Source organism: Vidua macroura, chromosome 17 (genome assembly GCF_024509145.1).
Source record: "Vidua macroura isolate BioBank_ID:100142 chromosome 17, ASM2450914v1, whole genome shotgun sequence".
Taxonomy (NCBI): Eukaryota; Metazoa; Chordata; class Aves; order Passeriformes; family Viduidae; genus Vidua; species Vidua macroura.
Window position 1 is genome coordinate 7,435,791 of NC_071587.1, and position 25,189 is coordinate 7,460,979.

General features: G+C 42.3%; 1 protein-coding gene across 3 annotated transcripts; it reads left to right on the top strand.

Annotated features, from left to right (window-relative positions):
- Positions 1–8: 8 nt before the first annotated feature.
- RPRD1B (regulation of nuclear pre-mRNA domain containing 1B) lies at positions 9–24,979 on the top strand. 3 transcript variants are annotated; one of them, XM_053992610.1, is made up of 8 exons: positions 9–288; positions 1,769–1,898; positions 2,917–3,050; positions 9,018–9,130; positions 10,912–11,038; positions 12,117–12,292; positions 21,047–21,102; positions 22,470–22,554. In XM_053992610.1, the coding sequence occupies exons 1-7, from the start codon at positions 138–140 to the stop codon at positions 21,077–21,079; spliced, it is 864 nt and encodes a 287-aa protein (XP_053848585.1). In that variant the 5' UTR covers positions 9–137; the 3' UTR covers positions 21,080–21,102; positions 22,470–22,554. The 3 variants fall into 3 exon arrangements, with proteins under 3 accessions (XP_053848585.1, XP_053848584.1, XP_053848583.1); XM_053992609.1 differs by lacking the exon at positions 22,470–22,554 and adding an exon at positions 21,600–21,818; XM_053992608.1 differs by lacking the exon at positions 21,047–21,102 and having other exon boundaries at positions 14–288; positions 22,470–24,979.
- The last annotated feature ends 210 nt before the right edge of the window (positions 24,980–25,189 follow it).

A 25,189-nucleotide genomic window follows, 5' to 3' on the forward strand; every position in this document is an offset into this window, starting at 1 on the left:
GGCGCTCCGTACGATGCCGCCCCTCGCCCCGCGGCGGGGTCAGGGCGCGGGCGGCCATCTTGTGGCGGCGGCCCCGGCGGGTTGTTGTCGGTGAGGCCGCGCCGCGCCCCCCCCGCGGGCGGAGCAGCCCCGGCCCCATGTCCTCCTTCTCGGAGTCGGCGCTGGAGAAGAAGCTGTCGGAGCTGAGCAACTCCCAGCAGAGCGTGCAGACGCTCTCGCTGTGGCTCATCCACCACCGCAAGCACGCGGGGCCCATCGTCGCCGTGTGGCACCGGGAGCTCCGCAAAGGTGCGCGGGGGGTTTGTCCGGCGGGGGCCGCTCTGGCAGCCCCTGCCCCGCGGTACCGGGGCCGCCCGCGGAGCTGCCGGTGAGCGCGGCCGGTTCCTCCTCGCGGAGCTCCGCGGGCCGGCCCCGGGAGAAGTTGTTGTCCCGGGAGTTCGTGGAGCCTGGGCGCTGTTTAGCTGCTGTGTTGTTGTTTACTAAACTTTGGGGGGAATGCCACGTGTGAGCGGAGCATTCCGGTGATACAGGCGGCGGTTTTGGGAAGGCAGAGGACGGAGGCACAGCCAGGTGTGGGTTGAGAGGGAGGGGATGCTCAGCTGTGGGCTGTAAAACAAGATATGTAAAACAAGAGATGTACGAGTTACGTTCCCCTGACTGTGCTCGGGCAAACTTGGAAGTGCTCTGGCTGTTTGGCTCCGTTTTGAAAATTTGGGTTTGGATTCATACAGCTCGCCCATTATAGAACTAGTGAGAGGAGATAGGCAAAGAAAAAGTAGAAGTCTGTAAAACTCTTTGGTGCTCTCAGCCAGAAACATTTTGTGCGTGTTTCTCTTGCAGATTAACAAAGGGTGATTTCCCAGATGGCTTCATCCTGAAGTCAAGGGAGCCTGCCAGTGCCTAGTGGAAGGTGTTCCTGCCGGGGCAGGGCTAGGAGCGAAGTGCTCTTTAAGGTCCCTTCCTACCCAGACCATTCTGGGATTCTGTGTGGGTGATGCCCTGTCCCCAGGTGCAGCCAGTGTCACCATTCCCCTGCTGGCAGCAGCACTGTGAGCCCCTTGGAGCAGCTGGGGTATCTTCTGTGTGATTGCTGGTTTTTGCCATTTGTAGTTTATTGATGAGTTTTTGGAAGATCTGCCTTTGCCCTGTTGTGGAAATGAGCACCTTTGTTTTCTGCCTTCTGTGTGTTCGTGGTTGTTTTGCTTGGGGGAACAGTGAATTTCCCTAATTCTAATTTTCCCTAATTCTGGCCATATTGATATAGAATAGATGGTGTCAAAATAGGAAAATTTAGGGTATATTGAAGAAATGTTAGGAGAGTTGTTTGGAAAATTTTTGAGTCTCCACAATAGATTTCTCCTACAGTTTCATTCATTCTGAGTTACACTGTTTTATTCAAGTATTTTTCCTGAAGTTAATTGATAAAAAATAAACTAATTGGTTTATTAATTTGCTGATGGGTTAGAACAGCTTTATAAAATTGTGTTTAAAATGTATTGGTTTTTCAGAGCTGAGGTGTCACTGCACAAAAAGCATTAAACTCATGTTTATTTTTATGACTTAATTAGAAAAGAGCAGAAGTGAGGACACTGAGAACTACTTGACTTGAAAGCCCCTGATTTCCTTTGGTAACATGGAAATGTTTGGTTTTAGACTGCAAAGCTATAAACAACTTTGAAAGCCCTGTTAATGATTCGAAGTGAAAGAAATGAGAAATAAATGCAAACTCTCCTTTTGTTTTTTCATTTTCTTTTTTCCCCTTTCTCAGCAAAGTCGAGTAGGAAGCTTACTTTCCTATATTTAGCAAACGATGTCATCCAGAACAGTAAGAGGAAAGGCCCTGAATTTACCAGGGAATTTGAATCTGTTCTCGTGGATGCATTTTCTCATGTTGCCAGGTATGTTGCTGTATTTCTTCAGCTTTCCTCTCTAGGGATTTGCATTCTTGTTATTCAAAGCTTAGTTCAATTGGATTTTGTTGGTTTTTTTAAGTCTAGGGGGTGCTTGTACCCTCTCTGTAGTAGAGATTGGGTCCTGACTGCTTTGTGGTTGGGGACTGTTTAGTGTAAATGGGTAACTTCGTGTGTGGACCAGTCCTTCACAGCTTCACATGTTGTTTGGACTTTATTTCAATTGTTACCTAAAGATCTGACAGATCTGTTTATGGGCAGTGGAATTGAGCAGTTGGGTGTGTTTATTAAAGTCACATAATGAATGGTTCTGCCCCATTGTCAAAAGACTTTAAAAGAGCTGATGTTTTGGGTCACTGGCTTCTCACCAGCCTCCTGGTTTGAGCAGTTTCTTTGTGTGCTACCTGATCAGTAATATCCTTGTTGGAGGAAGGAAGAATTTCATATTAAAAGGGAAGAGTGATGCAGCCACCACCTTACTAAAATGCACTGTTGTTTAGTTAAGATTGTGTCTAAATGGCATTATGAGTCCTGTTAGCTCAGCTAAATAACATTAATGCTCTGGGTATTTGCCTTTCTGGGGGGCTGTCTGACTGTCAGAGCACACTCTGAGTGCATTTAAGTGCCTAATGATCCAATTAACCTCCTTTTAATTGGGATGTTATTGGCTGAAACAGCTGTTTAAAGTTAATACTCAGAGTTCAAAACTTGTCAGCTTCTGGGTTTTTTATAAACTCTTATTGCTAATTCTGAATGATAGCAAGTTTCTTCTTTCACAACTTTGAGGTTGGAATAGTGGAAGACTTCCAGGCAATGTTTAGGTCAAATAAAGGGGAAAATTGGCCACAAGTGTGTTTTGCACAGTTTGTCTCAGACAATATGAGCAAGATTCTATCCAAATGTTCACATATTGCAATGAGTGCAGTTGCCAGTTTGGAAGATGCTCTCTGAAAACATAAGGAGTGTTGATCAGCTGAACTGTAATGATTTCTCAATCTTTGAACAGAGAAGCAGACGAGGGCTGCAAGAAGCCCTTGGAAAGATTGCTGAACATCTGGCAGGAGAGGAGTGTGTATGGCAGCGAGTTCATCCAGCAGCTCAAACTGTCTATGGAAGACTCCAACAGCCCCCAAACAAAAGGTAAATGCATATTGCTTGTCATGTGTGTTTTGTTCTTAAATTGGTGCATCTTTCACTGGAATTACTGTGAGGAGTTGAGCTCGGAGTTGAGTTGTTGCCAGAGCTGATTGTGGAGATTCTTCAGGACTGTGTTGAGAAGTCTGATTTTCACGAAATCCTCAGTTCTGGTTTGCAGGTGTGCTGTCTTGGGGCTGGCAGTGAGCTTAACTGGGCGTGAGGTCTGGTGCTGCTTGTGCAGATATAGTGCTCCAGGGCTGCCTTTTGGGGTGAAAGCAAGTCAGTCATGCAGGGAACTGTTGTGTCCACCTCAAGTTAAGTGTTCCACTCTGCATCTCTGAGACTGCTCAGCTGGGTTATTAGAGTGTCTTATTCAATACTGTTAGTGCTTTCTTTCTCATATTAATTGTTTTGTTTTCCATAGTTACTGTATTTTATTGTGATGTAGCAAGGAGTTTTGAATAATTGAAGTCTGGAATATATGCCCCAGAAGCTTGTCTGGTCTCTTTTTTTCTTACACCAGCTGATGTCATTTGGAGAAAACTCTAACTTTGCATAATTTAATATCATTAGAACATCACAGGTATAACCTTATTACTGCATGAGACCTGTGAGAAACTGAGCATGAGCTTGTGTTTACTGTGCTTTGATTTACTGTTTTGGCACATCTCGCCTCCTCTGTAGCACTTGGAGGTGTTTCACTGGTAGTGCTCCAGTGGAAAGAGGGGAGAAGTGGGATGCCTCAACTGTGGAAGGTGAGGGTCATTAAAAATCAGGAGTGTTCTGGTTAAAGGAATATTTGTCCACCTTACAGTTGAAGGAAGTGGATGCTCCACTCTTGGAAGTGTTTGAGTCCAGGTTGGATGGGGCCCTGAGCAAGCTGGTCTTGTAGCAAGTGTTCCTGCCCATGGCAGGGGAGTTGGAATGAGGTGGCCTTTAAGGTCCCTTCTTTTTAAGCCATTTTATGATTCTGTGAAGTGTCAGTGCCTTCAAATGAGCTGGAATGACATTGCTGCTCTAGTCATATTTTTTTCTATTGCCCACAGAGTTATTATGGTGTGAGAGAGTTGGTTTGGTCATTAGTAAAAGTCTCTTATGCCATTCTTAGGTGGTGAAAACAAGGTCTGATTGAGTCAGTATTTAATGTAGAATTAATATAAAGATGTGAGCTTAAATGAGATCTGTATGTGAAGACATCTCTGGCAGTAGTTTTGTGCTTTTTCACACAGTGCTTTGGGCAGAACTGCTGAATGGATGCTTTAGCAGCTCACACCAGTGCCCTTCCACCTGCCCCTGATTGAGGTATACCTTTTGGAAGATGACTTTGACAGTTTTTTCCCCAAATGTGAGCCAAAGGGGTGCCCTGACCAAAGGGGTTGTCCCATCTGTATGAAAACAGAAGGACTCTGTGCTCTGAGGGGTGAACAGTCTCTGCATGAACTGGCTCATGTTGGGGTTCCTCTTATCTGGGTGCAGTGCATGAGGCACCTGTGTGTTATCAAAGGCCAGAATTTACACTCCTGATAACCCTGACCTGATTAACTGAGGACTTGAAACTTTAATTCAGTGTACCTGGGTAGGTGTTTCACTTCACAAAGTGTTTAAGTTTGAATCTAAAGGCATTGATAATTGATACTATGTGTTATTTCCTGCTCATTTGGCAACCAGCTGTCACTCAGTGTCCTTTGCCTTTGGCTGGTGGTATCAACCACTTCTGCTACTCTTGTCTTCTGAACTTAAAAACATTTTTACAAAATCAAACTTCCTAAGAGTAACAGATCTTTGTCTGTGGGAAGCAGAGTGGAGGAATACAAACCCTTCAAGAACTGCTGTGTGCGCAGCTTCACTTGGCAAGAAACTTAGTTTTTGCCTGGCTAATTAGAGATACTAATGTAATATCTTTTATTTGAAGGAAAGTTCAGGCCTTTTCATGAGTCTGAATGTTACTGCCTTGTCAATTCATGGTCAAAAAGAAACTTGAAAAATTCAGCAGAGTTATCCTGTGGGTTTTTTCCTTGCTTTGACTGGCATGTGTCCAAATTAGCTTCTTGATGGTAAGAGCTAGTTTCACCTGGAGGCTTTATGGATTTCTGAGATAAATTGGTGTTTGAGTTTCTGGTGAGTTGCAGAAGGCTTTTTCATGGTTACTGTATTCCATTTTCAAACAGGTGAACATAAGCAAGATGGAGATTAAGGTGTCCTGGTTTACAGATAGAACAATTGTCAAAAATGTGGAAAACCATAGTCCAGTGCTCCTCCAAAGCCATTCTGGTTTTCTGGGTTTGTGGACTCCCAAGGTCGACACAGCTGAGAAATAGGCAATGATGGTGTCTCTAGATTGGTGCAAGTTGTGCTGTTAAAATGTTGGAGCTCCTTAAGGGCATCTGGTGCTGTTGATAACACCTGGTGCTGTAATAACTATTCTTTTCTTTAGCCTGAAGTATGGCAAGAGGTCAGTTCTCTGTTATTTTTCATACTGCAGTGTCTTAAATTCCTGGCCTGGTGGGTGCTTCTCTTTTAGAAGGATGACTCTGCTTGTCTTGAGAGCATCACTTAGAGTTGTGTGACTTGCCAAAGTGCAATGGAATCCTGTATCAATGAGGAAATAAGTCTTTCATGCTCATCAGTCAGTGTTTCAGTGGTACAGTTTGTTTCTTGTTTTGTGAGTAGCAAGGCCTTGGGTAATGCACAGCAATTCAGTTGTCTGCACATGCTGAGTTCCTGCTGTGGAGCAGAGGCTATTTCCCTTCAGAGAGACAGAGGGGTAAGACAACCAACCCTTTCTAAGCATTGTATTCCCTGGTTTGACTGCTCAGTGGTGCAGCTGACTACCAGATTTTAGTCTTTCAGGTTCCTTAAGGAGATATGCATATGCATGGAAATGAGCTTTTGAATATTGATACATTGTTTTATCTCTAAATCTATTCATTAAGCTTGCATTTGCTTTCTCATTAATCTCATTTTTATTAGAATGTTTCTTTTCACAAGCAATAGGGAAGAGAAAAACCACCCATTTCTCTCAAAGACTGGAAAAACTAGGTCTTAAAGGTTTGATGTGAAACCCTTCAGGCAATACAGCCGATATAGCTGACGTGTTTTCTTTTTGTTGTCTTTGTGACAAGCAGTTGAAGAAGGTCCTTGAATGTGCTGTGATGTAGGAGTGTGTCACTCTTAACACAGAACTGAACTGCTCCCTGACTGCTTTCATTGTGTTTATGTTGCAAATTCTGGCACAGAAAGTCAGACCTGTATTAAAATATGGAGAAGAACAGAGAGGAGAGCAGGCAGGGAGGCTTCTGAGGGTAGCTGAAATAAAAGCATCTGGACACAGGGCTAGGGTATGGTTTTGGAGCAGCTCAGCTCCGGTTCTGCTCACCCTAGGAGAGGCTGTCAACAGATATATATTGTAATGAGAGCTTCAGCAACCACAAGTAATCTGCCCCCAAAGAGAGAAGGGTTTGGAATGGTTGGAGGGGGTGCTGGCTCATTAGAAGCCTGTTTACCTCTGAACAGGTATCAAGAGCTGAGAACAAAACAATGAGCACCTGAGCTGGGAAGATCCCTCAGGTGTCCAGCTGACAGGAAAGGCTCATAGTTGTCAGCAAGGCCTTTGGCACTGTAACCTTCCTCAAGCCAGCTGAGATGGTTTGTAGCATAAAAGCTGATGCAGAAATGCTTTTGCCTGTGTCTGTGGACTCTGCAACAGCAAGGTAACAACATCCTGGAGTGTCGCTGCACAGGAGTTAGGAGAGCAGTTGTCTGTTGTTTTGGAGAAATGGAGAGTGCTTTGCCCTTTGGAGGCTTTTTGGGAGTAGTTCAGTTTCTGTGAAGAGCACAGCAAAGCAGGAGAGCTGACTTCATTGGGGTTTCTCTGGCTTCTTTATGTCCATGTCAAGGTGGGCTCTCGATTTTCATGGAAGAAGCAGTCTGTATTCTACAAGGATATCTTGATTGTTTTGGAGATGCATTACATTCTGATCAGTTCTGGATGTTCTCAGTGCTTGTTTTTCCCCTTCTCTGGCTGGATTTGACACGCTTTTCTGCTAGTGTAGACTGTGATGGTTAAATTACTCCTGGCTGGCAGATTTTGTAAGTTACCCAGCAAGGTGTATTATAATCTATGCCCTGCTTCTGTTCTCTTTCAGGGGTCCTTTTGCTCCATATGCTCTTGGGTTTGCAAATAAGCGTAGGGGTGGTTTTTTTTATTCGGATGAAATTGAGATAGTGTTTCTAGAATTCTCCAGTGACTTTTGCTTAGGTTTGCAGGTGCTCAGCATCACTGATTTCAGAGTGGTTCCAGTCAGACTCACGTGGCCTTGTTCAGATAGAATATTCAATGAATTCTGAATCCTCTGTGTCAGAGTGGTGAGCAAGTATAATGCTGTGTCTTGTGGTAGACCAGTTGGCAACACAGCAGGAATAACTCTTCAGCAATTTGAATCCCAGCTCTCAATTTAATTTCACTTGTGTGGTCATGCATTCGTCTATTGTTGGCTCATGTTTATCCTCTGTTGGTTAATTATTTTATGATAAGTACATACAAGTGATAAATACTGATGACCTCTTGTGTTGGGCTGGGTAATTTTAAATGCTCTCTTTGCCCACTTTCTCATCTGCTGTTCAACCCAGCTTGTGTTTCTCGCAGACCTCAGTGGGCAGCAGCTGCTTTCCTTGTTGATCTGGTACCTCAGTGGCTTGTCAGTCAGATTGTCAAGCACTCGTACATCAGTTGGATACATGCAATAATTGGCTGTCCTTTTTCTAGCCTTTGTTCTATCAAACATTAACAATTCCTTTGGCTTAAGGAAACTTTTGAGTGCTGCTTTGCCTTCCCTCTGACAGACATGTTCGTGTCTGCTTTGGGAAGGTTGTTCAGTTCTTTCCCCAGTGAGCAGGATATAACAGCTCCTCTGATTTCTCACCATTAGAATGAAGTTTTTTTGTATGTCCCACCTGACAAGGCAGGCAAACTCTGCATTTAAGGACAGATCTTTGTTTGGTTCCCCATTAGAATGGGACAGTCTGGTTTTGTTTTAAATTGAGTGATCTTGGATTTTCCTGTGAATCAAAGTATATACAGATTATCTTGGCAAGACTTGATTCCATTGAATAGATGTTCTTAAGACTGTCCAAAGATTTCTTACAAATTACCCCGTATCTTGTCATCTTTGGTGGCAAGTCTGAAAAATGATCTACCTTCTTTTGAAGGTTCTGTGGTTGGATCAAAGGCTTCATTAATACTTCTGACTCATTTATATAAACTGTCTCTTGCCTTTCAAGCTAATGTTTGCCATGCTGAGGTTCATTTAACCAATGCTGTCTTGCTTTATGACATCCCTGTTTCTGAAGTGTTGCAAGTTACCTGCTTGGAGATCAGATCATGCTTTGTCCATTAGTGTTGCTGCTGTCACATCTTGGAGTTGCAGTTTCACAGAACTGTCCTGAAGCCCTTATTTTGATGAAAGAGTGGCAGGTTGAGTAACAAGCAATTACTGTGTTGATTGTGGGACCACAGGGAGCATATAATTAATGCAGAAAGATAACTTGAAATTCTTCTGTCCTTGTGTACCTCCACATCATTGCTTCATTTATAATGGTAGAAATCCTCACCTGTACACTCAGTGTTAGCCAGAGCATCTGAGGGTTGAAGTCTGTCATTTATTGACAAATAGCACATGTATTTGTCTTTCCTTCTTTCATTGTGAGAGGCACAAACACATATGAAGTGCACCCTGCTTGTGTATCCTCAGGCTGGTATGTACAGAGATACATGGGGGGGGGGGGGGAATCAATCTTTTATTACTGTTTTGCATTTGAGTGTTTGGAATATGATGCCAACATTAAAGTCCAGCTGTGGTCATCCCCTAGAGGGCTTAATCATCAGAGCATCCATCTGGTGTAATTCTTTGAAGTAGAGATAGTTAAGGTGGGCAGATCTGGCATCCAAATGAGTTGTTTCTATGTCTTCAGTTGCAGAGGAGAAGAAGTCTTTAAAGCGAACTTTCCAGCAAATACAAGAGGAGGAAGATGATGATTACCCTGGGAGCTACTCACCCCAAGACCCCAGTGCTGGGCCACTGCTGGTATGTGGAATGGGTTGGCCTGGGAGGAGCTCTGGAAGCCTTGTGGCCACCTCCCCTGTGTCACAGCCACAAGGTGGAGCTGACAACAAGTGAAATGGGTTTAGTGGCGAGCTGCAGTTTGGGGTTGAGAAGTCCATGTGAAATGGAACGGATTCCTTTTTCCTACTGCAATAGTGTGTCACTTCTGAGCAATTCCAGGTAGTCTAACCCAAGATCTGAGTAGTGCTGCCAGGAAAGAATCTCAAAGGACTGCTAGGAGAACAGGCCATATTTTAAATTATTTTTTAAATCAACGTGTAGCCTCTAAAATCTAAATCTGTGAACAGTTAATACACAATTTCCTTTTGTAGGCCATATCTTTACGTAAGTTATTTAAAAGCATAAAATTTGTTATATTTGTATGGAGCTGATAGGAAAACCAGCATTGAAGACTTTAGAGGCTCCACGTTACTGGTGTGGAAATATTTGGAATGAAATAGAAAATCATTGCGGCCATTTGAGGCTACAGAATGAACATATGTTAACCCAGAGCCTATTTGAAGGGGATAAAAAATTACATCATCCATCTGGTAAACTGTAAACATTGAAAAATAAAAATAAATAACAGTTGTCAAGGAAATAAGTGAAAATTTTGTTGTTGTTTTTACCTCCAGATGCCTTGTAGCTTATGGTTTCTTTTGATTATAAACATTATCACTGTTGGAAATCATTTGCAGTTTACAAGGAAGTAGTAAATATTAGGTAATGGACCTCTTTGTTTTTCAGATTAAGAAAATATTTATTTAAAATTTGTTAGTCCTTTCATTAACTTTCAAACTATTGAACTGTAGTTTAAAAATCAGTGCTTGTGTTTATGGTACTAGTGTTCTGTTTCAAAAACCTCCCCTACTTGAGAATTTTTAAAAGAAAAAAGCAACACTTTGTTCTTCATGTTCAAGGAGTTCTCTGCTTAAATTTTTTTGAGCAAGGAGGAAATACAGCATGTCAGGGATGGTCCTCCTAGAGCTCTCCTCATCCATGTCCTTTTAAAGTTTAGGTGCATTTTGAGTGAATTAATTCAAACTGACACATCTTTCCTCAGTGCACTAAAGCCAGCTGAGAGATGAGCTGAGGGCACACCAAGGAGCCCAGTTCAGTTACAGAAAGCTGTGTGCTTGCAGGAGCTGGGTGAGGACAGCCATGGCTTTGCAAAATCAGGACATTACAAAGTTTGCTTTATAGGAGGAGCTTTTATCATCATTGGAATTGATAGTCAGTAGCAAGTTAAAGAATTCTAAACCTTGTCATGATGGAATTTTAGTATAGTTTTATTTGGGCTGATGGAAATGTGGTGTTGGGTGTTTTTGCTCTGTCAGAATGCAGCTTTAGAACAGAACAAAAAGGTGCCTGTGCACTCCAGGGGGGCAAAGAGACTGTCAGGGATGCTTGGGTGGAAGATTCAGTTCCAGCTTGAGGCAGCACACAGAGCTGGTGGTTCTCTGAGGCTGGTGTGGTCATGTCCTTCTCAGCTATGTCTTAAATGATCACTTTTCTTAATTGGACTGAGAAGTTTCCCACTGCAGAGTCTTGAAAAGGATGACCCTGCTATAATTATACAGGAGGAGCTAAACACTGGGATAGTGTAAACTCAATGAAATACTCCTTGTGTTAGGTTTAAAAACTGAAGAAAATATTCCCCAAATGGTGCCTTTCAGAGGTGGGTGAGCTCCTCTGCAGTGACCACATTCCTGGGAAGTGGTTGTGGTTAAGGTTACCTGGTTTTACTGTTGACTCACTTGTAGACCGAGGATTTGATCAAGGCCCTACAAGACCTGGAAAATGCAGCATCAGGAGATGCAACAGTGCGGCAAAAAATTGCTTCCCTGCCTCAGGAAGTTCAAGATGTTTCATTACTGGAGAAAATTACAGGTATGAGACTGGAAGATGAATGAACATGGTCCAAAGAATAACTTAGAAATCAAAGTGTGGGGGTTTATTTTAATAATCACAATGTGTGGTGGAGTGAATTCCTGCTTTTGTGTCCTTGCTTTGTAGTTCTGGGGTAATTAACAGATAGCAATCCTGTGAAGTAACACTGAAGATTAAACTTACATAGCTGCTTCCATTTTTTTTTTTTTTTTTTTGGCTTGGACTGAGGCTTTTGTGCTTTGAGAATGCTTTTTATGCTTGCAAAATCATCAGCATTTTGCAAGAATATAAAAGAAATTGGGCCAGAGCTCTCAAGTGCATGTGTTTGCTCTTAAACACCTCAGCTGTTAAGATATCTTGAAGTTTTATCAGGCTGTGCTGAGTACACACATACTCCTTGATTGATATATTTTCGAGTTCTACCAGACTGCTGAGTACACACAGGCTCCTTGATTGCTATGGAAAAGGCAAATTGCTACCCCCGTTAATCTGTCAGTCTTTGTTTAAATTAACTTCTGCAATTGCATTTGAAAAGTAATTTTAATAGAAGCATTTAGATGTTGAACTGATTTGACTCTTGTTCCTGGAGGTAGTTTTAATTTAGAACTCATTATGAATTATCACTTATTTGGCCATTCATAATCTTAGTGTCCAAATGGACTGTGTGCAATTCTTAGATTTGTGTCAATACATTAGAAATTACTCATATATAAGAGGAATTAACAAGTGCACACTGTGTTTAAAAGTGGAAACCACCTGATTTGTTTATCTGAAAGTACTTCTAACATTTTAATTAACCTGTTCGTAGAGGCTTACTATTCATAGATTTACCTCTCTGCTTTCACTGACATCTCTGCAAGGATTAAATGCAGTCAGTGTCTAAAATACAGCCCACAAAGGGTGTATGTCCTATTTCCTGTATATCCCTGTGATAACAGCCCTTATTTTCCTGTCAAGCCAGAAGTATATTTACGAACAAGATGTTATTGTGCCTGCGGCTCATGAATTGCAGCCCTTCTGTCAACAATTGGAAGTTCTAAACTTTGTCCTCTAAATCACCCAACGCTTTTGCACGCAGACAAAGAGGCTGCGGAGCGGCTCTCGAAGACGGTGGACGAGGCGTGTCTGCTGCTGGCCGAATACAACGGGCGGCTGGCGGCCGAGCTGGAGGACCGGCGCCAGCTGGCACGGATGCTCATCGAGTACACCCAGAACCAGAAGGATGTGCTCACGGAGAAGGAGAAGAAGCTGGAGGTGAGTGCCTGTTCCTGGGGCTGGCAGAACAATTGGCTCACCAAACGCTCGCCCTGGACTCCTAATCCATGGGTTTCTCCCAAGGGACGTGATTCCGGGTCTTACCTTTACTTTTGATTCCGGGTCTTACCTTTACTTTTGGTTCTAGATTATCTAGGTTCTAGTTGTCTTTATACTTGGAATAAAATGGGTAAGAAAGCATTGTCATATCAGGAGAGTGCAGATCTGTTCTCATGTTCAGTCTAGGTGTTTCAATGCACCTGGAAAGCCCAGAGCTCTATACTTCTTAAAGAAAAATAGACTTGCCTAACACATACCTTATTTTGTTATGACAAAATTTCAAAAAATTAACCTTTTTCAAAAAATTAACTTCCTTTTGCCATAATTAGCTGAGGTTTTTTTATACTGCTTGGGTTTTTTGTTATTTTCCTGATGGTTAGGTGTCCTTCATCTGCTGCCTGAGCCCTTACTTGTTTAGGGGAAGCAGTTTAAGCCAGATCTTCTGCTCTGCAACCTTTAACAGCCACTTACCCACAGCTTCTGTGGTGCAATATAAATGGGGCTGGTAGTGAAAGACAATGACTTGTGTTTCCTGTACAGCTTCTTTGAACAGGGAGGGCAGGACCCTAAAACAGCCTGGGGCTGAGCTGAGCCCCCCTGCTCGGGCTGTGCAGCCAGCTGTTTACAACTGTTTATCCGAAACGTGCCTTCTCCATGGAAGTTCTTTAGCAGCACGTTGTGGGACTAGTGAGGAGTTTAATTAATGGCTGTGGTTGTATGTCACTCTGCCATCTGCTAAACTGCCCCTTGGCGGCACATTAAGGGCTTCTCTGCACCGCGGTGCTGGTGATGAGCAGCTGCTGCGGGGTGGGATGGGAGGGGACGTGGAGGACAAAATCTCCTGGAAGGAGACTGAGCTGCAGCAATTGCAGTCTCTGTTTACTCTCATGGCAAACCTCCTCCTCTGACAGCTCGGCAACATTGTTCCCAGATAAAATTCATTTTCAGTGTTTTCTTTGCCTGTGTTTATATTGGAGTTTCTCAATGCCTTGTGACTAAATTTCTTCAAGCATAGCATCAGTCTTATGACTGAGTCAGAAAAAAACACTTTTAGACATGGATACAGATGATGCCATGAAACCAAATGTTGTTTGGCAGCTGATTTATTTTCTGTGGAAGTCTTGGGTCAGGTTTTGGAGTTTCTTCTTGCTTTTAAAGAAGGACACCTATATATGTAAAAAAATACATAAATGATTGACATACTGCTGTTTGCAGTAAATAGGTAGCAAAATGCTGCACAATAATATTTTAAAAGGCCCAGAACAATTCACAATTTTGCGTCAGTTTGAGACTGTGAAACTGAGAAATCCACAATGACAACATGAAATTAAAATTTCTAATGCATTAGCTGAAATGTTGTGACAATTGTGGAGGTTTTTTGTTTGGAAAATATCCTTTTGGTAAATAGTGTTACTTGAAAATTGTAACTCTGGCAGAGGCAGAAATGTAACCCTGAAAATTAAGTGTTTTGCTGGTTGAGTTGCTTTGTTAATGATAGTAATCCTGCTGATGGCAATGGGACAGGCTGCTTGCACACTATTAGGTGTAAACGCAGTTCTTCACTACATTAGAAAATAAAGAATGATCCTATTTAAATATTAGGATCTTATTAAGTATCTGTTTAGGTTGGCATCTTTGTCATTCTGCCAGACAAGGTGGCCTCAGTGCTGTAGCAGTCTAAACAGAGTTGCAGGAAATGCCACTCCAACAGTGAACATGAGGCACGATTGATATTCGTGTCAGCTCTCAAACCTCAGTGAGGGATGTTGCCTGATTACAGCGTTCCATTGTTCTGCCCTTGTAGAGGGTTAATAAACAGTGGAAGATGCTGGTTACAGATAAGGCAGGCCAGATCTGCTTATCAGTTTTGTTTGAGTCTTTGATGTTCTCACAGTATTGATAAGCCTGTATTTTTCTTTGTAGTGCTAATAAGCATTTTACTAGAAGGATCTGAAACTTGTAACAATTAAAAATGTATTAAAAACCAAAACATTTACTCAGGCAAGGTCTGAAATGAGAAAATAACTTAAAGCAATCTAATTTTACATATCTACTCATTGTAGGCTTTGCTCTCTTGAAGTATCTTTTCCAGAATCTTTGGTACTTGGAATTTTTCCTCTTGTGCTGAGGAAGTTTCCTCTAAGTTTCCTGACTTAGATGAGAGGGTGTGTTTGGATGGAAGATGGATTGTTTACTTCACCATCGTCCAGCCAAGGCTGTTGGTTAGGCAGAGGGGCTTCTGACAGAAATAAAAGTCCGGGGTATATTTTAAGAGATGGAAATACCTAATTTGGAAATTACTCTGGGTGTTTTTTTGTATTTTATTTGCTCGCAAAGTCTTTCACTGTGACAGCAATGAAAGTAGCTAATCTGTGTCTTTTGGAAAAGCAGCTTTTGTGGCCTAAAAAGCTGCAGTTGTTTACTAATCCTGTTAATGCTGTCCCTCACGAAACAGCAAATTGTCAAAACATACTAAACTCAGTGTGTTTGTGAGCTAATGCTCAGAATACTCTGCATGTCAAACCCCTGTGACACAACTCTTGTCATCAGTTGCAGTAAGGCTGTTAAACTCAGGGACACTGCTGAGGAACATGGCTTTGGAAAAGAATTACACATCAGCATGGACACAGCTGGCATGAGTAAGAATTGAAACAGCAAGGGGCAAGGAAGCACTGGTGTTTGAAGGGAGAAAGCTGCAGCAGAGCCTGAAGATCATAACATATGGACAAACTCTGGTTTTAGGGTAGCAGTGGAAAAAATCAAAGTGTAATAATTAGGATTCCTTTTTCCTGGGAGTGGTATTGTGGTATTTTGACTGTAGTCTAAGAGCACTTAAGAAGATAGATTTTCTTTAATTCTATCAGTCACTAAAATCAGCTGGCCCCAAACTGATACTAAAGAGCCTATAACAAGGCATATATTTTCAAAGGTAAGTATTCCTCATGTTAACTTCCTGAAAGGTATGGGGGATACTGTCATTCAGCATCTGAACACTGAATTTCTTTTAAAATGGTGCTTCATCTTGCTCAGCAACTGCGGGCTCAATATTGCAGCTGTAGTTTGATCTTCCATGCCGGGGATAGATCAGAGGTGGCCTGGGCATTCACAATAGCAGATGACAGGAAATAAAATCCACTTTCAGACAGGTGTAGAAGCAGGAACTGTTGTTTCTATAAGAATGAGATGTGTCCTTGTATCTCTCAGTAGTATTGAAGTTCCAATGGCAGTTTCCTGATTTGTGTTATTTTTGGCCATTGCTGCACCATTACAATTACTGAGCACAATCAGCTGGGGAGGTTTTTTGTCCTCCAGCACCTGAGCCTGCAGAATTTCAAGGAGAATTGTCTTTTGAAGTCAGAGCATTCTTCTGGAATGCACGGCAGACAAAGAGGAAAAAAAAATCCAGGGAATTAGTTTGTGTAAAATGGAAATGTAGTGGGGAGAACATCCCATGTTGGTATACCAGGCAGCTGTAAAATGAAGTCAGATAAACAGATGAGACTGGAAGAACCAAGGAAATGGCAAATTGTGTAGAAGCTTCATGGGTAGCTGAAATAACTATTGACAGTAGGAAACCTAGAGTGGGTGGAGGGAGGGTTGTTTTAATCTGATGGGGAGAAGAGGCAGAAAAAACAGAAGACTCTGAATTTAGAATTTTTGGTTTGATGTGCAGTCAGTGAGGGCAATTCTTCCACATACCTTCTGTATCTGTGTTGGTGAAAGGTGACAGGAGGAACAGAGTAGCACAGGCAGTGTGGATGGAGTGATGTATGTACTCAAGTGTGTGTTTACATGTCTGCAGCTATAAATATAAAGATCCACTTTAGGGGAATTTAAGATCCAGTTTAATGGAAGTATTCTGACTCTTGGTTGCAGCTGAAAAATTGTCCTGCTGAGAGCTCTGGGGGTTTTTAGATGTTTGTGAGTTTTAATATTCATGGCTTCAAGGCACCTTTAATAAGGTGTTAATGCTGTGCCCACACAAATTTGCAAACCCTCTTTGATAATGCATCTCTGAGGGATGAAGTGCATTCTCACTTGAGGTTTTCTGGACTGCCCAGCACTACACATTTTCTTGAAATACAATTTAGTTCAGTGGGTTAATAGGCAATTTATTGCTGTGCTGCTTCCACTGCCTGGGTCTCTCTGGTGTGTCACTGTTGGCACGGCTTTGTGGCTGCTGCTTCCCTCAGACAGGAATTCTTGGGTTGTGTGGTATATTCATTTCAGTGGTTTAGACAGTGAAATAGCAGATTAAATTTTAGGGTTCCTGCTAGGAAACAAAACTGTCAGTATTTGACATGAATGAAGTAGCAGGAGCAGCTGTGGGAAGCAGCAGCAGAGTGGGGTCGGTTCTGCGACCCTGGCAGGGAGATCCTGAGCTTGGAGTACCCAGACAGTGTCAGACCTGGGTCTGTAGGACCAAACTGGTGAATAATGGGGCAAGAAATGCTGGGCTGTGCACCAGTCCTGCCAGCTGTGAGCCACTGGTGCCTCTGGGTGTGGGGCAAGAGCACAGGCTGCTCTGTAGGGATGTGAACTGACAGCTGCAGGCAGTGTGGGTTTGTTGGGCCATGTATGGCTTGAGGCAACTGCTGTGTTTCTTTGCACAGTGGAAAGATACAGTTCCTTCACTTTGTAGGTGCTTGTAGATATTTATAGTTACAGTAGTGCTGCAAATAGAATAATACTAAACAATAAAAGTGAATAAAAATAATACAATATTAACATACAATGTTTTTATGCATTTTACTGAAGTGAATGAGTGTGTGACCACTCCCTTGCTTAGCCAGAAAAGCATTAAGATGCTTGGAGAGGTGAATGTAGCTGTTGGCTTGTGCCCTGGATGTTGATTTTTATGGTGAACATCAAATGTACTCCCCTCAATGTTTATTTCTGGAAGGGTATTTGGCAAATGGAATGATGATTTGTGGTCATGATACAGTGGCAGCAGCCTGGGCTTTTTCTGAGAGCTTTTGAACATTGCAGAGGTTGAGGCATTCCCAGCAGCTGGAGAAATGCTCTGTGGAGGCCTCTACTGCTGCCTCTTCAGTTGTCCCAAACAAAGAGGAGAGCAAGGAAACGAGTTACGGTTTGAGAGCACGTAATTCTGCCACGAGCAGAAACACCATCTCTGCTGAAGTGTGATGAATGATGCCACAGAAGAAAGAAGCCTTGTCAAATTTAAAAGAGCAAGACTGAACAAATTTAAGGTTGAAAATGAACTGAAGACTCCATAAGGAAATATATCATTCAAGCTCTGATTCCTGGACTGCATCTTTCAGATAAAACCTCAGATTTGCTGGTTTAGTGCTGCTGCAAAATGAGGAAACCTGGTTTCACTTTGCTTTTGAGGAAGGTTCTGATGCAATGAGCTTGTGGAATGGCAGAAGTTTTCCTTTCTGTTCTTTTTCTAGTGGCTTTGTTTTAAAAGTACTTTACATAGGTTAAGTGGCAAGGAGGAGAAGGTAAGCAATACCTAATCAGCCTGCTGCAGTACTATGGTATATTTAATGTTTTTAAACAGAGGTTTTACCTGAACATATAATCACATGGCTGTCAGACCTCTCACTTCACTACATACTCTTCAAATTCCTGCTGAGCCTCTGATGCATTTTTCCCCTTGTGGTCTTCTGCTTTCCCACAGCTGGCTCAAGCTGCATCATATCAAAACTGCGCCTGACCAGCTGCTCTTCCTGTTCATTTTCCAAATTCTCACTAATGCTTAGCTAGATGTTTTTTCAGTAGATGCAATTGCTGTGATGACTTACAGCATGTTCCTGCTCAACCCTGCGCAGGAGAGGACGTGTCCAGTGCACACTCTGAGCCAAAATAAGCTGAAATCTGTGCTGTGGAACGTGACAAGGTGAACCAGGCCATGCAGCAGTGCTCAGGATGAATTTCCTGTCATGTTGATTACAGTCAGTTCTATAGCATTCGAGCATGGCTGCTTTGGAATGAAACACTCTGTCAGCTTCATTCAGTGGTGGTTAATTCTGATTTTGCATTTGTTTCAAGGACTGAGTATCTAATTCTCTTGGCCACTGAGGATGTAGAATGCCACACACTGAAAGGAAATGTTGATTAGCAAAAGCATCCATGTGGCACAGTGCCAGTTTTTTCCTCTATCATCCTGAACCTCCTGCTTACAGCAGAGGTCTCATTATTTTGTCTAAAAAAACCAAATAGCATCCAAATACTATTAATCTTAATATAAGCCTACTGAGCAGTGAGACAATTAGCTCGACACAGAGTACAAGCAAAGGCCTCGGAAAGCAGCAGCTTTTTAACTGGACTTTGTGTTCTTCAGTTCCATGGAATGGAAGGACCTTGTGGAAAAATCTGCAAGGTGCGGTTTCCAGGCATGTCATGGGCTACATGAAAAACATGGTTTCCCATAAAACCTGCTTCCAGAGCCCTGTGTTGCAGAATATGGCCAGAACTTGTGGAAAAAGCAAAGCCCTCAAGCTGGAAGGGGGTTCTGTGTCTCGGCTGCTGTGCGTTCTTGAGGGGAGCAGCCAGCATTCCCTGTCCCAGCTCTGCCTCGTGGTCTCTCCACTCCTGGACAGCTCTGCCAGGAGTCAGCACAGCATCTCAGGCCCAGAGGGATGGAGAGGGTTAAGCATAGAGCAGACAGTTTTCTACCATGCTCTGTGATGTGTATCCAATCTGTCCAGTAAGTATTCATCTATTCTAGGAAATCTTGGTTTCTGGATTACTCCCTTAGTTTCCATTCCTGAATTTAGCGATGGTTTCCTGAGCCAGTTTTGGTTTGGGGGCTATTGCTGCCTCTTCCTTGTAAGAATTTTTTTCTGTCCTATTTTTTCAGTTTGGTTTTTAGCAAGTAGGATTTAGGCCTTTGGTATTGACTAGATAATGCTTGCATTTACTTATTAGTAAAGTGGAATTACTTAGAATTGAAAGTATTATGGTTCTCAAGATGACTTGATGTTTATTTTTTGTCAACATATGCATACAAAAGTCTCTCTTCAAATTGGGAGGATGTTTCTGATAACTCTGTGTTCCATGTAGCCTTCAATGTAGAGTATCCCTGAAAATAAGGACATGCTAAGAGCAATATTTTCCTAAACACTTGAAGCTGTTAACTGTGAATCTGGAAGCAGGTTGGTGCTGTTCATATGCAGAAGAATTATTCCTAAGTCTGTGTGTTTGCCAGCAGCAGTGTGGTTTGGACACATCTTGGTGGTTCTTAATTTGTCAGTGTGTTTTATGAGAACTGGGCTGTCAGGCAAGGCATTGGCAAGATTCTCCCTCCCCTAAGTAACTCTCCTGGGGAAGGAATGTTATTTGCATCTAATATAACTCTAATGGTCACGCAAACCATGTTCAACTCAAAAGCCATCACATTCCAGTCCTGACTGTCCATGAGAAGTGGTGGATCCTGGTCAGCCTATCAATTTTTGCCCTGAAAATGGCAGGACATTAGTTTTTCTATGGAGGTTGTACCTGGCTTTATGTAATTGTTTTATGTGGATCTGTAATTGGATCCATAAACCCATAATTGTTTTGTGTGGATCTTGGCAATCCAAGCCATATTTGAGGTATTTTCTTGGCTTATGCCTGGAATTTGTGACTTCTTTTTGTCTTCACTGCCCATTTATCAGTCCTGGAGGACTTGCCAGCTGCCTTGCCCTTCTTTGTTTTTTTGGTTCCTATCTTGAGTGGGAATTACTACAGAAGAAAGAAACACCTGCTGATACTGACTCTTGACAGTTTGGCATTCTTGAGGAGGAAGTGCTGCTCATTCTTTCATGGCTTGATATCCATCACTCCCTGACAATGTTGTGAATTATGGATTTTAAAATATTTTTAAGATGGTCTTCTGTGGATCTCCAAGTCCAGCTTCTTCCACCTTCTCTCTGCCAGCATTTGGAGCTCAATAGATGTTCCTGCTGTCTCTGCTGTGTGTGCAGGATCTGGTGTGCTGCTGTCTCCATCTCCAGCGCTGGGGGTGTGCCAGCCCTGAGCTGAGCACTCTGGGCACTCTCTCCCTATCCCCAGGGCTGGCTCCCATGTTCTTTGTTCTTTTGGAGAAGAATCCCAAGTGTTGGAATGCTGTGCCTCCATGGCATCCCTCTTTATCTGCTGCTGCTCTCTATTAATGCCAAAGAATCTGGGTGGGTTTTTTTGGTGGTTTTTTTGTTTGTTTGTTTGTTTTTTTTGGTCTTCATCTCATGAGTTACTTGACTTGTTTCTCACTTTAAGAATTCCCAGAAATGTGTGCACACACAAAAAGTGTGATTAGGGATGTGGGTGCATTCTTTTTTTGGTCCTGATTCTCTAAAACAAGACAAATCCTCACAAAATTAATATGTGCACCTTGAGGTGTTTTTTTTTGTTGTTGTTGTTACTGTTCTCTAGGCATGAGAACAGCACCCTGCAGTTCATGGAGCTGGGAGGGCTTTGTTTGGACTTGATTATTTCACTGTATATCCTGTGTATGCTAACAGAAGTGTTTGGTTATATTAACTCACTGAGCCTCATAAAGGATTTAAGTTTGAAATAGGCTGTTAAAAGACATTCCTGCTTGCTGCTGGCAGGAAATTTGTGGGATACACTTACACAGCCATTGCAGGGGTATCGGGAGTTGTTGCGATTGACGGCTGCTCTCACTGTTCTAATTCAAAATAATGAAACACAGAGAGTGTAAACTCCTTGCTTGTAACCCTACAGGAACTGCTGTGCTTTGATGTTTGGAGAAGGTGAAGAGAATTTCCATCACTGAGAAGGTTAGAAAGTCTGGATTAAAGTTGTAAACTCTTCAGAAAGATGTTTTGATTAAACATGTGCCTAGTTTCATTTGATCTTCAGAGATATAAACTTCTGATCTCTTTGCCAAGTAATTAAGAAATGAAAAGTAAATTGATATTCTAGCTGGCTGTGTGGCAGTCTGTTCTGTATGTTTTTTTTTTTTTTTTCTTAAGCTCATTGTTTCCTGCATTCTGGAGGTGCCATGAAAAGTAGGCCACATGTAGTTGAGTAAAGACTGGCACATTCAAAAAAAAATTATGTGCTACTGGAGTTTTATTCCTTCAATTGCTGTCTTCTCTGACTTGAATGTATAGAATCTTACATGAATGTATAGAATCACAAAACTTTGAAAATTGCATAAGCACTCTTTAATTTGTCTTCTGTATTGGATAACTTGGATGTGTGCTAGGCTGCTCATAAGTGGCCTCTCACCAGAACTGACCAAGGTACAATTTGTTCTTTCTTCCATTTTCAGAGTCCAAACTCCTCTCTCTCCTCATTATGAACAAAAGTCACTGGTGTCTCTGAGACCTGGGGGAATTTCTGCACATGGATAGGGATTCCTTACTGCACTTTTCCTACTCAATCCAGACCTCATTTGTGGAAAAACCACTTGCAAGTTTCCTCTTTGGAGATTTTTAGCTTGCTCTTTTTTCCCCTCTGTAATAAAATCCTGAAGATGTTCATGTCTGTATCCAGTGTGGATGTGCCTTTCCCTGGTTTACATTCAGTGATCCTACACATGTTTCCATGGTGTCCCTGCCATGCCAGTCTCATGGCACAGCTGCTGGGGTTGTAATGTGAGCTCATAAAGGAGGGCCTGTTTGACAACCAGAACTTGGGTTTGATTTAATGGCTTGAAAGGGGGAAATTGGATTAATTAAGTGTTCAGAATTGATCAAGTTCAAAAGCAATGAGCATTTTGGCAGCATAGTAATACCTGTGGTGTGCCTTAGCCTGTGGCTTCTGGCAGTGGAGGGGTGTCAGGAATATTCTGTCAGCAGCTGGGAGTCAGTATTTGGGGAAGAACACAAGGATAAAGCAACTCTGCATTGACACTTCTCTCAAATGCTCTATCAGGCCCTAGTGTGTGCTGGTTTGGGGACATTTTACATATAAAATTAGTAAGGCAGGGCAGGGTTATTAGTTTAGGGATGCCAGAGCCTGTGGGCAGGCTGTGAATTTGGGGCAGATGGCAGGGTCTGCAGTCATGCCAGCAGTTGCCCAGAGCGCCAGGGCCTGGCCACCTTCTGTGAGTTTTCACCTGGAAGAGACTCCTGGCTTAACTAATGGCACTGTTAATTAACCTGTGCTTAATCTTTGTTCTCTTGTCTCTCTCTCTCAGGAATACAAACAGAAGCTTGCTCGGGTAACCCAAGTGCGCAAGGAGCTGAAATCTCACATCCAGAGCCTTCCAGACCTGTCACTGCTGCCCAATGTCACAGGAGGTCTGGCACCTCTGCCATCTGCTGGGGACCTGTTTTCAACAGACTAGAACAAACCATGTGCCCCAGTTTTCATTATTACCAGCAGAAATAAGAAGACTGGTGTTGGCTCGAAGTCCAGTCTTCCAAGATCTGCAGTAGGAAGGAACTTGCAGACCCTGCTTTGAACCTCTTGGCTGCTCGTACTCACCCTCTGTGTGTACACTGGCTCACATGAGGGGAGGAAGAGGAGTGAGTTTGGTGAGCTCTAAAGGGAGTGGGGGTGGTCTGTTTAGGCAAACTTCTCTCATCTTTTCCTGTACTCTTTAGTTGCTGTTTGCCCTTAGCACTTGTTACCTCCACAAAGATCACGAATCATGTGCACACATACCTGGGAAGCTTCCAGAGGAAGGTTGACTATGCAGCATCTTCCCTCTGTACAAATATTGTATTATTTCCGAATAAGTCTCATCTGTTTTAGTTGGGTTTCTGAGCCTCATCTCTGGGAGCAGTGGAATGGCTCATGAGCCTCGTGGGGATGTGTGTGCATGCAAGTCCTGTGCCACGTCAGGGGAAGCATCTGCTCAGCAATGGTACAGGGAAAGATTTTTTTCCTAAACCTGCAGTTCCTCATAATGCTGTGGCCTGATGTGAAGGTAGTTCCCATTTGGCATGGATATAAATTGAAGTCACAGGCAATAAAAATAAACAGCTTTTCTTTGTGAATTAGAGGTAGACTCATAACTTACACTGTGCTGAGCAAAGCAGAACTGGATGTTGCCTAAGTGGGAGTGGAAGAAAATTTTGTTCTAGCTACCTTAGATTTATACCACATTTTTCCTCTTCATTATATGAAATCAGATGGTGATGGAAGCTTTGATTTAATGACCTGAGAGGCTGGAATAGTGTGTGGCAGCTGCTGGTGTCCCTGTGACAGTCACTGTTAGGTCTGCTCTCAGGATGGTTACACTGAAAACCCAATGATATAAACTCTCTCTGTAGCTTTAGTGAAGTTGTCTGATGCACAGAAGTCAAATGTGGTATAAATATTTATTTATATAGAAAATAGACCCATATATATGCATATATCCTGTATGCACATGTACCCTGTCCATGCATGTAGATATTAGAAGGATGTACTTAATTTTGTGTCACAGATTGTGAGTTGATTTTTATAATCAGGAAAAGTGTAAAAAAACAAAAAAGGTAAATTTAAAAAGCTCTTAATTCCATTATGTTGCTGGCTAGTGTTTTAGCTGCCAGGGGTGTAGTTACATTTCAGTTTGTGTGTTAGGTGTGACAAGCTGGTGTGACACTCTGATCACTGAACCATTCCAATCTGGATACAATTCTGTTTAAATTTAGCACCTCTCACTATAAAACAGGTTCTGTTTCTGGAGACACTTGATCTGGTAACACAGGTTTTGTAAGACAGGATGAAGTGAGCTGAGATGCTCTCTCTGTGCCTCCCTGTGGTCTTGAGCTGGTGTCAAAGCCAGGAGAAGAAAATGCAGAAATGCAAAGCTCGTTCTTCTCTGCATTCATGTATTTTTCAGGCTGTTCAGTAGCCCCGTCAGCATTCAGTCACAACAAACACCACCACAGCATCTTTTGATCATTCAGTTGTTCAGAAGCTCACGTCCTTTTCCTACTGACACTTCCTTTTGTCTTTTATAATGCTCCTTGCACCCTCACTGCCCAGCCTAGAGATGTTTTTTTCTCTTTAGTTTACAGGAATTTTTCCAATGGCAGAACTATGTGTTCCCTGAGTCGCTTTGACTCTGCAGTCTTTTATGGTCTGTACTTTAGATTAAGCACTGTACATTCTCTCTGCTTTTGCCAAAAATGAAAAACAAAAACAAAAAAAAAAAAAAAAAAAAAAAGAAACCACCAACACCAAACTTCAAGAACCCAAACCAAAAGACTCTTTTCCATCCTGATTCAGCTCACAGAGTTACCCCGAGGCTGTTAAACCAAGTTATTTTGAACATTGATTGAATGTGTATCCATTATAGGACAAAAACTGTCAAAAACTGATGTAGACAAATGTGTTGGCATCTCACATTTGTGTTTTGGGCAGATCTGTGAGAGAGTTGTCTGTCTGGTTTTTTTTTTTTATTTTTTAATTGAAATGTTTTGATTTTTTTTTTTTTAATATATGCGTGTGTTTTATTTTGCTTAATTTAAATGAAGTCTTCTAGTTTTTAATTTTATTTGTTTTACTTTTTGGGCAAAGGGCATCTGGTGAACTGGGTGACATTTTCTGAAGGTTAAACAGATTTACCCACAGTGTGTCTTTTTTAACAAAAGCTTAAATCTGTATATTAATTGACTTAGGAATTAATTTAGACATATAGGCTGCCATTTGACAGCAGTATATTCTGAAATGTCTCATAGATATCTATTTTTGAATAAAGAGGGTGTCATTGAACAGTAGTGTCCTTATTTCTTTCTGCAGTGCTCCGGCACCCTGTGGGTTTTGTTTGGGTTTTTTACCTTTCTGAAGCCCAGGCAGTGACGTGGGGAGATCCTTGTGTCAGTTTTCCATGCAGAGTGGATATGGGGGATTTCTGTAGGACATGTCAGTTGTTATTCTGGGAAAAATACAAATAAAAGCCAAACCTGGAATGGGAGAAAGGTG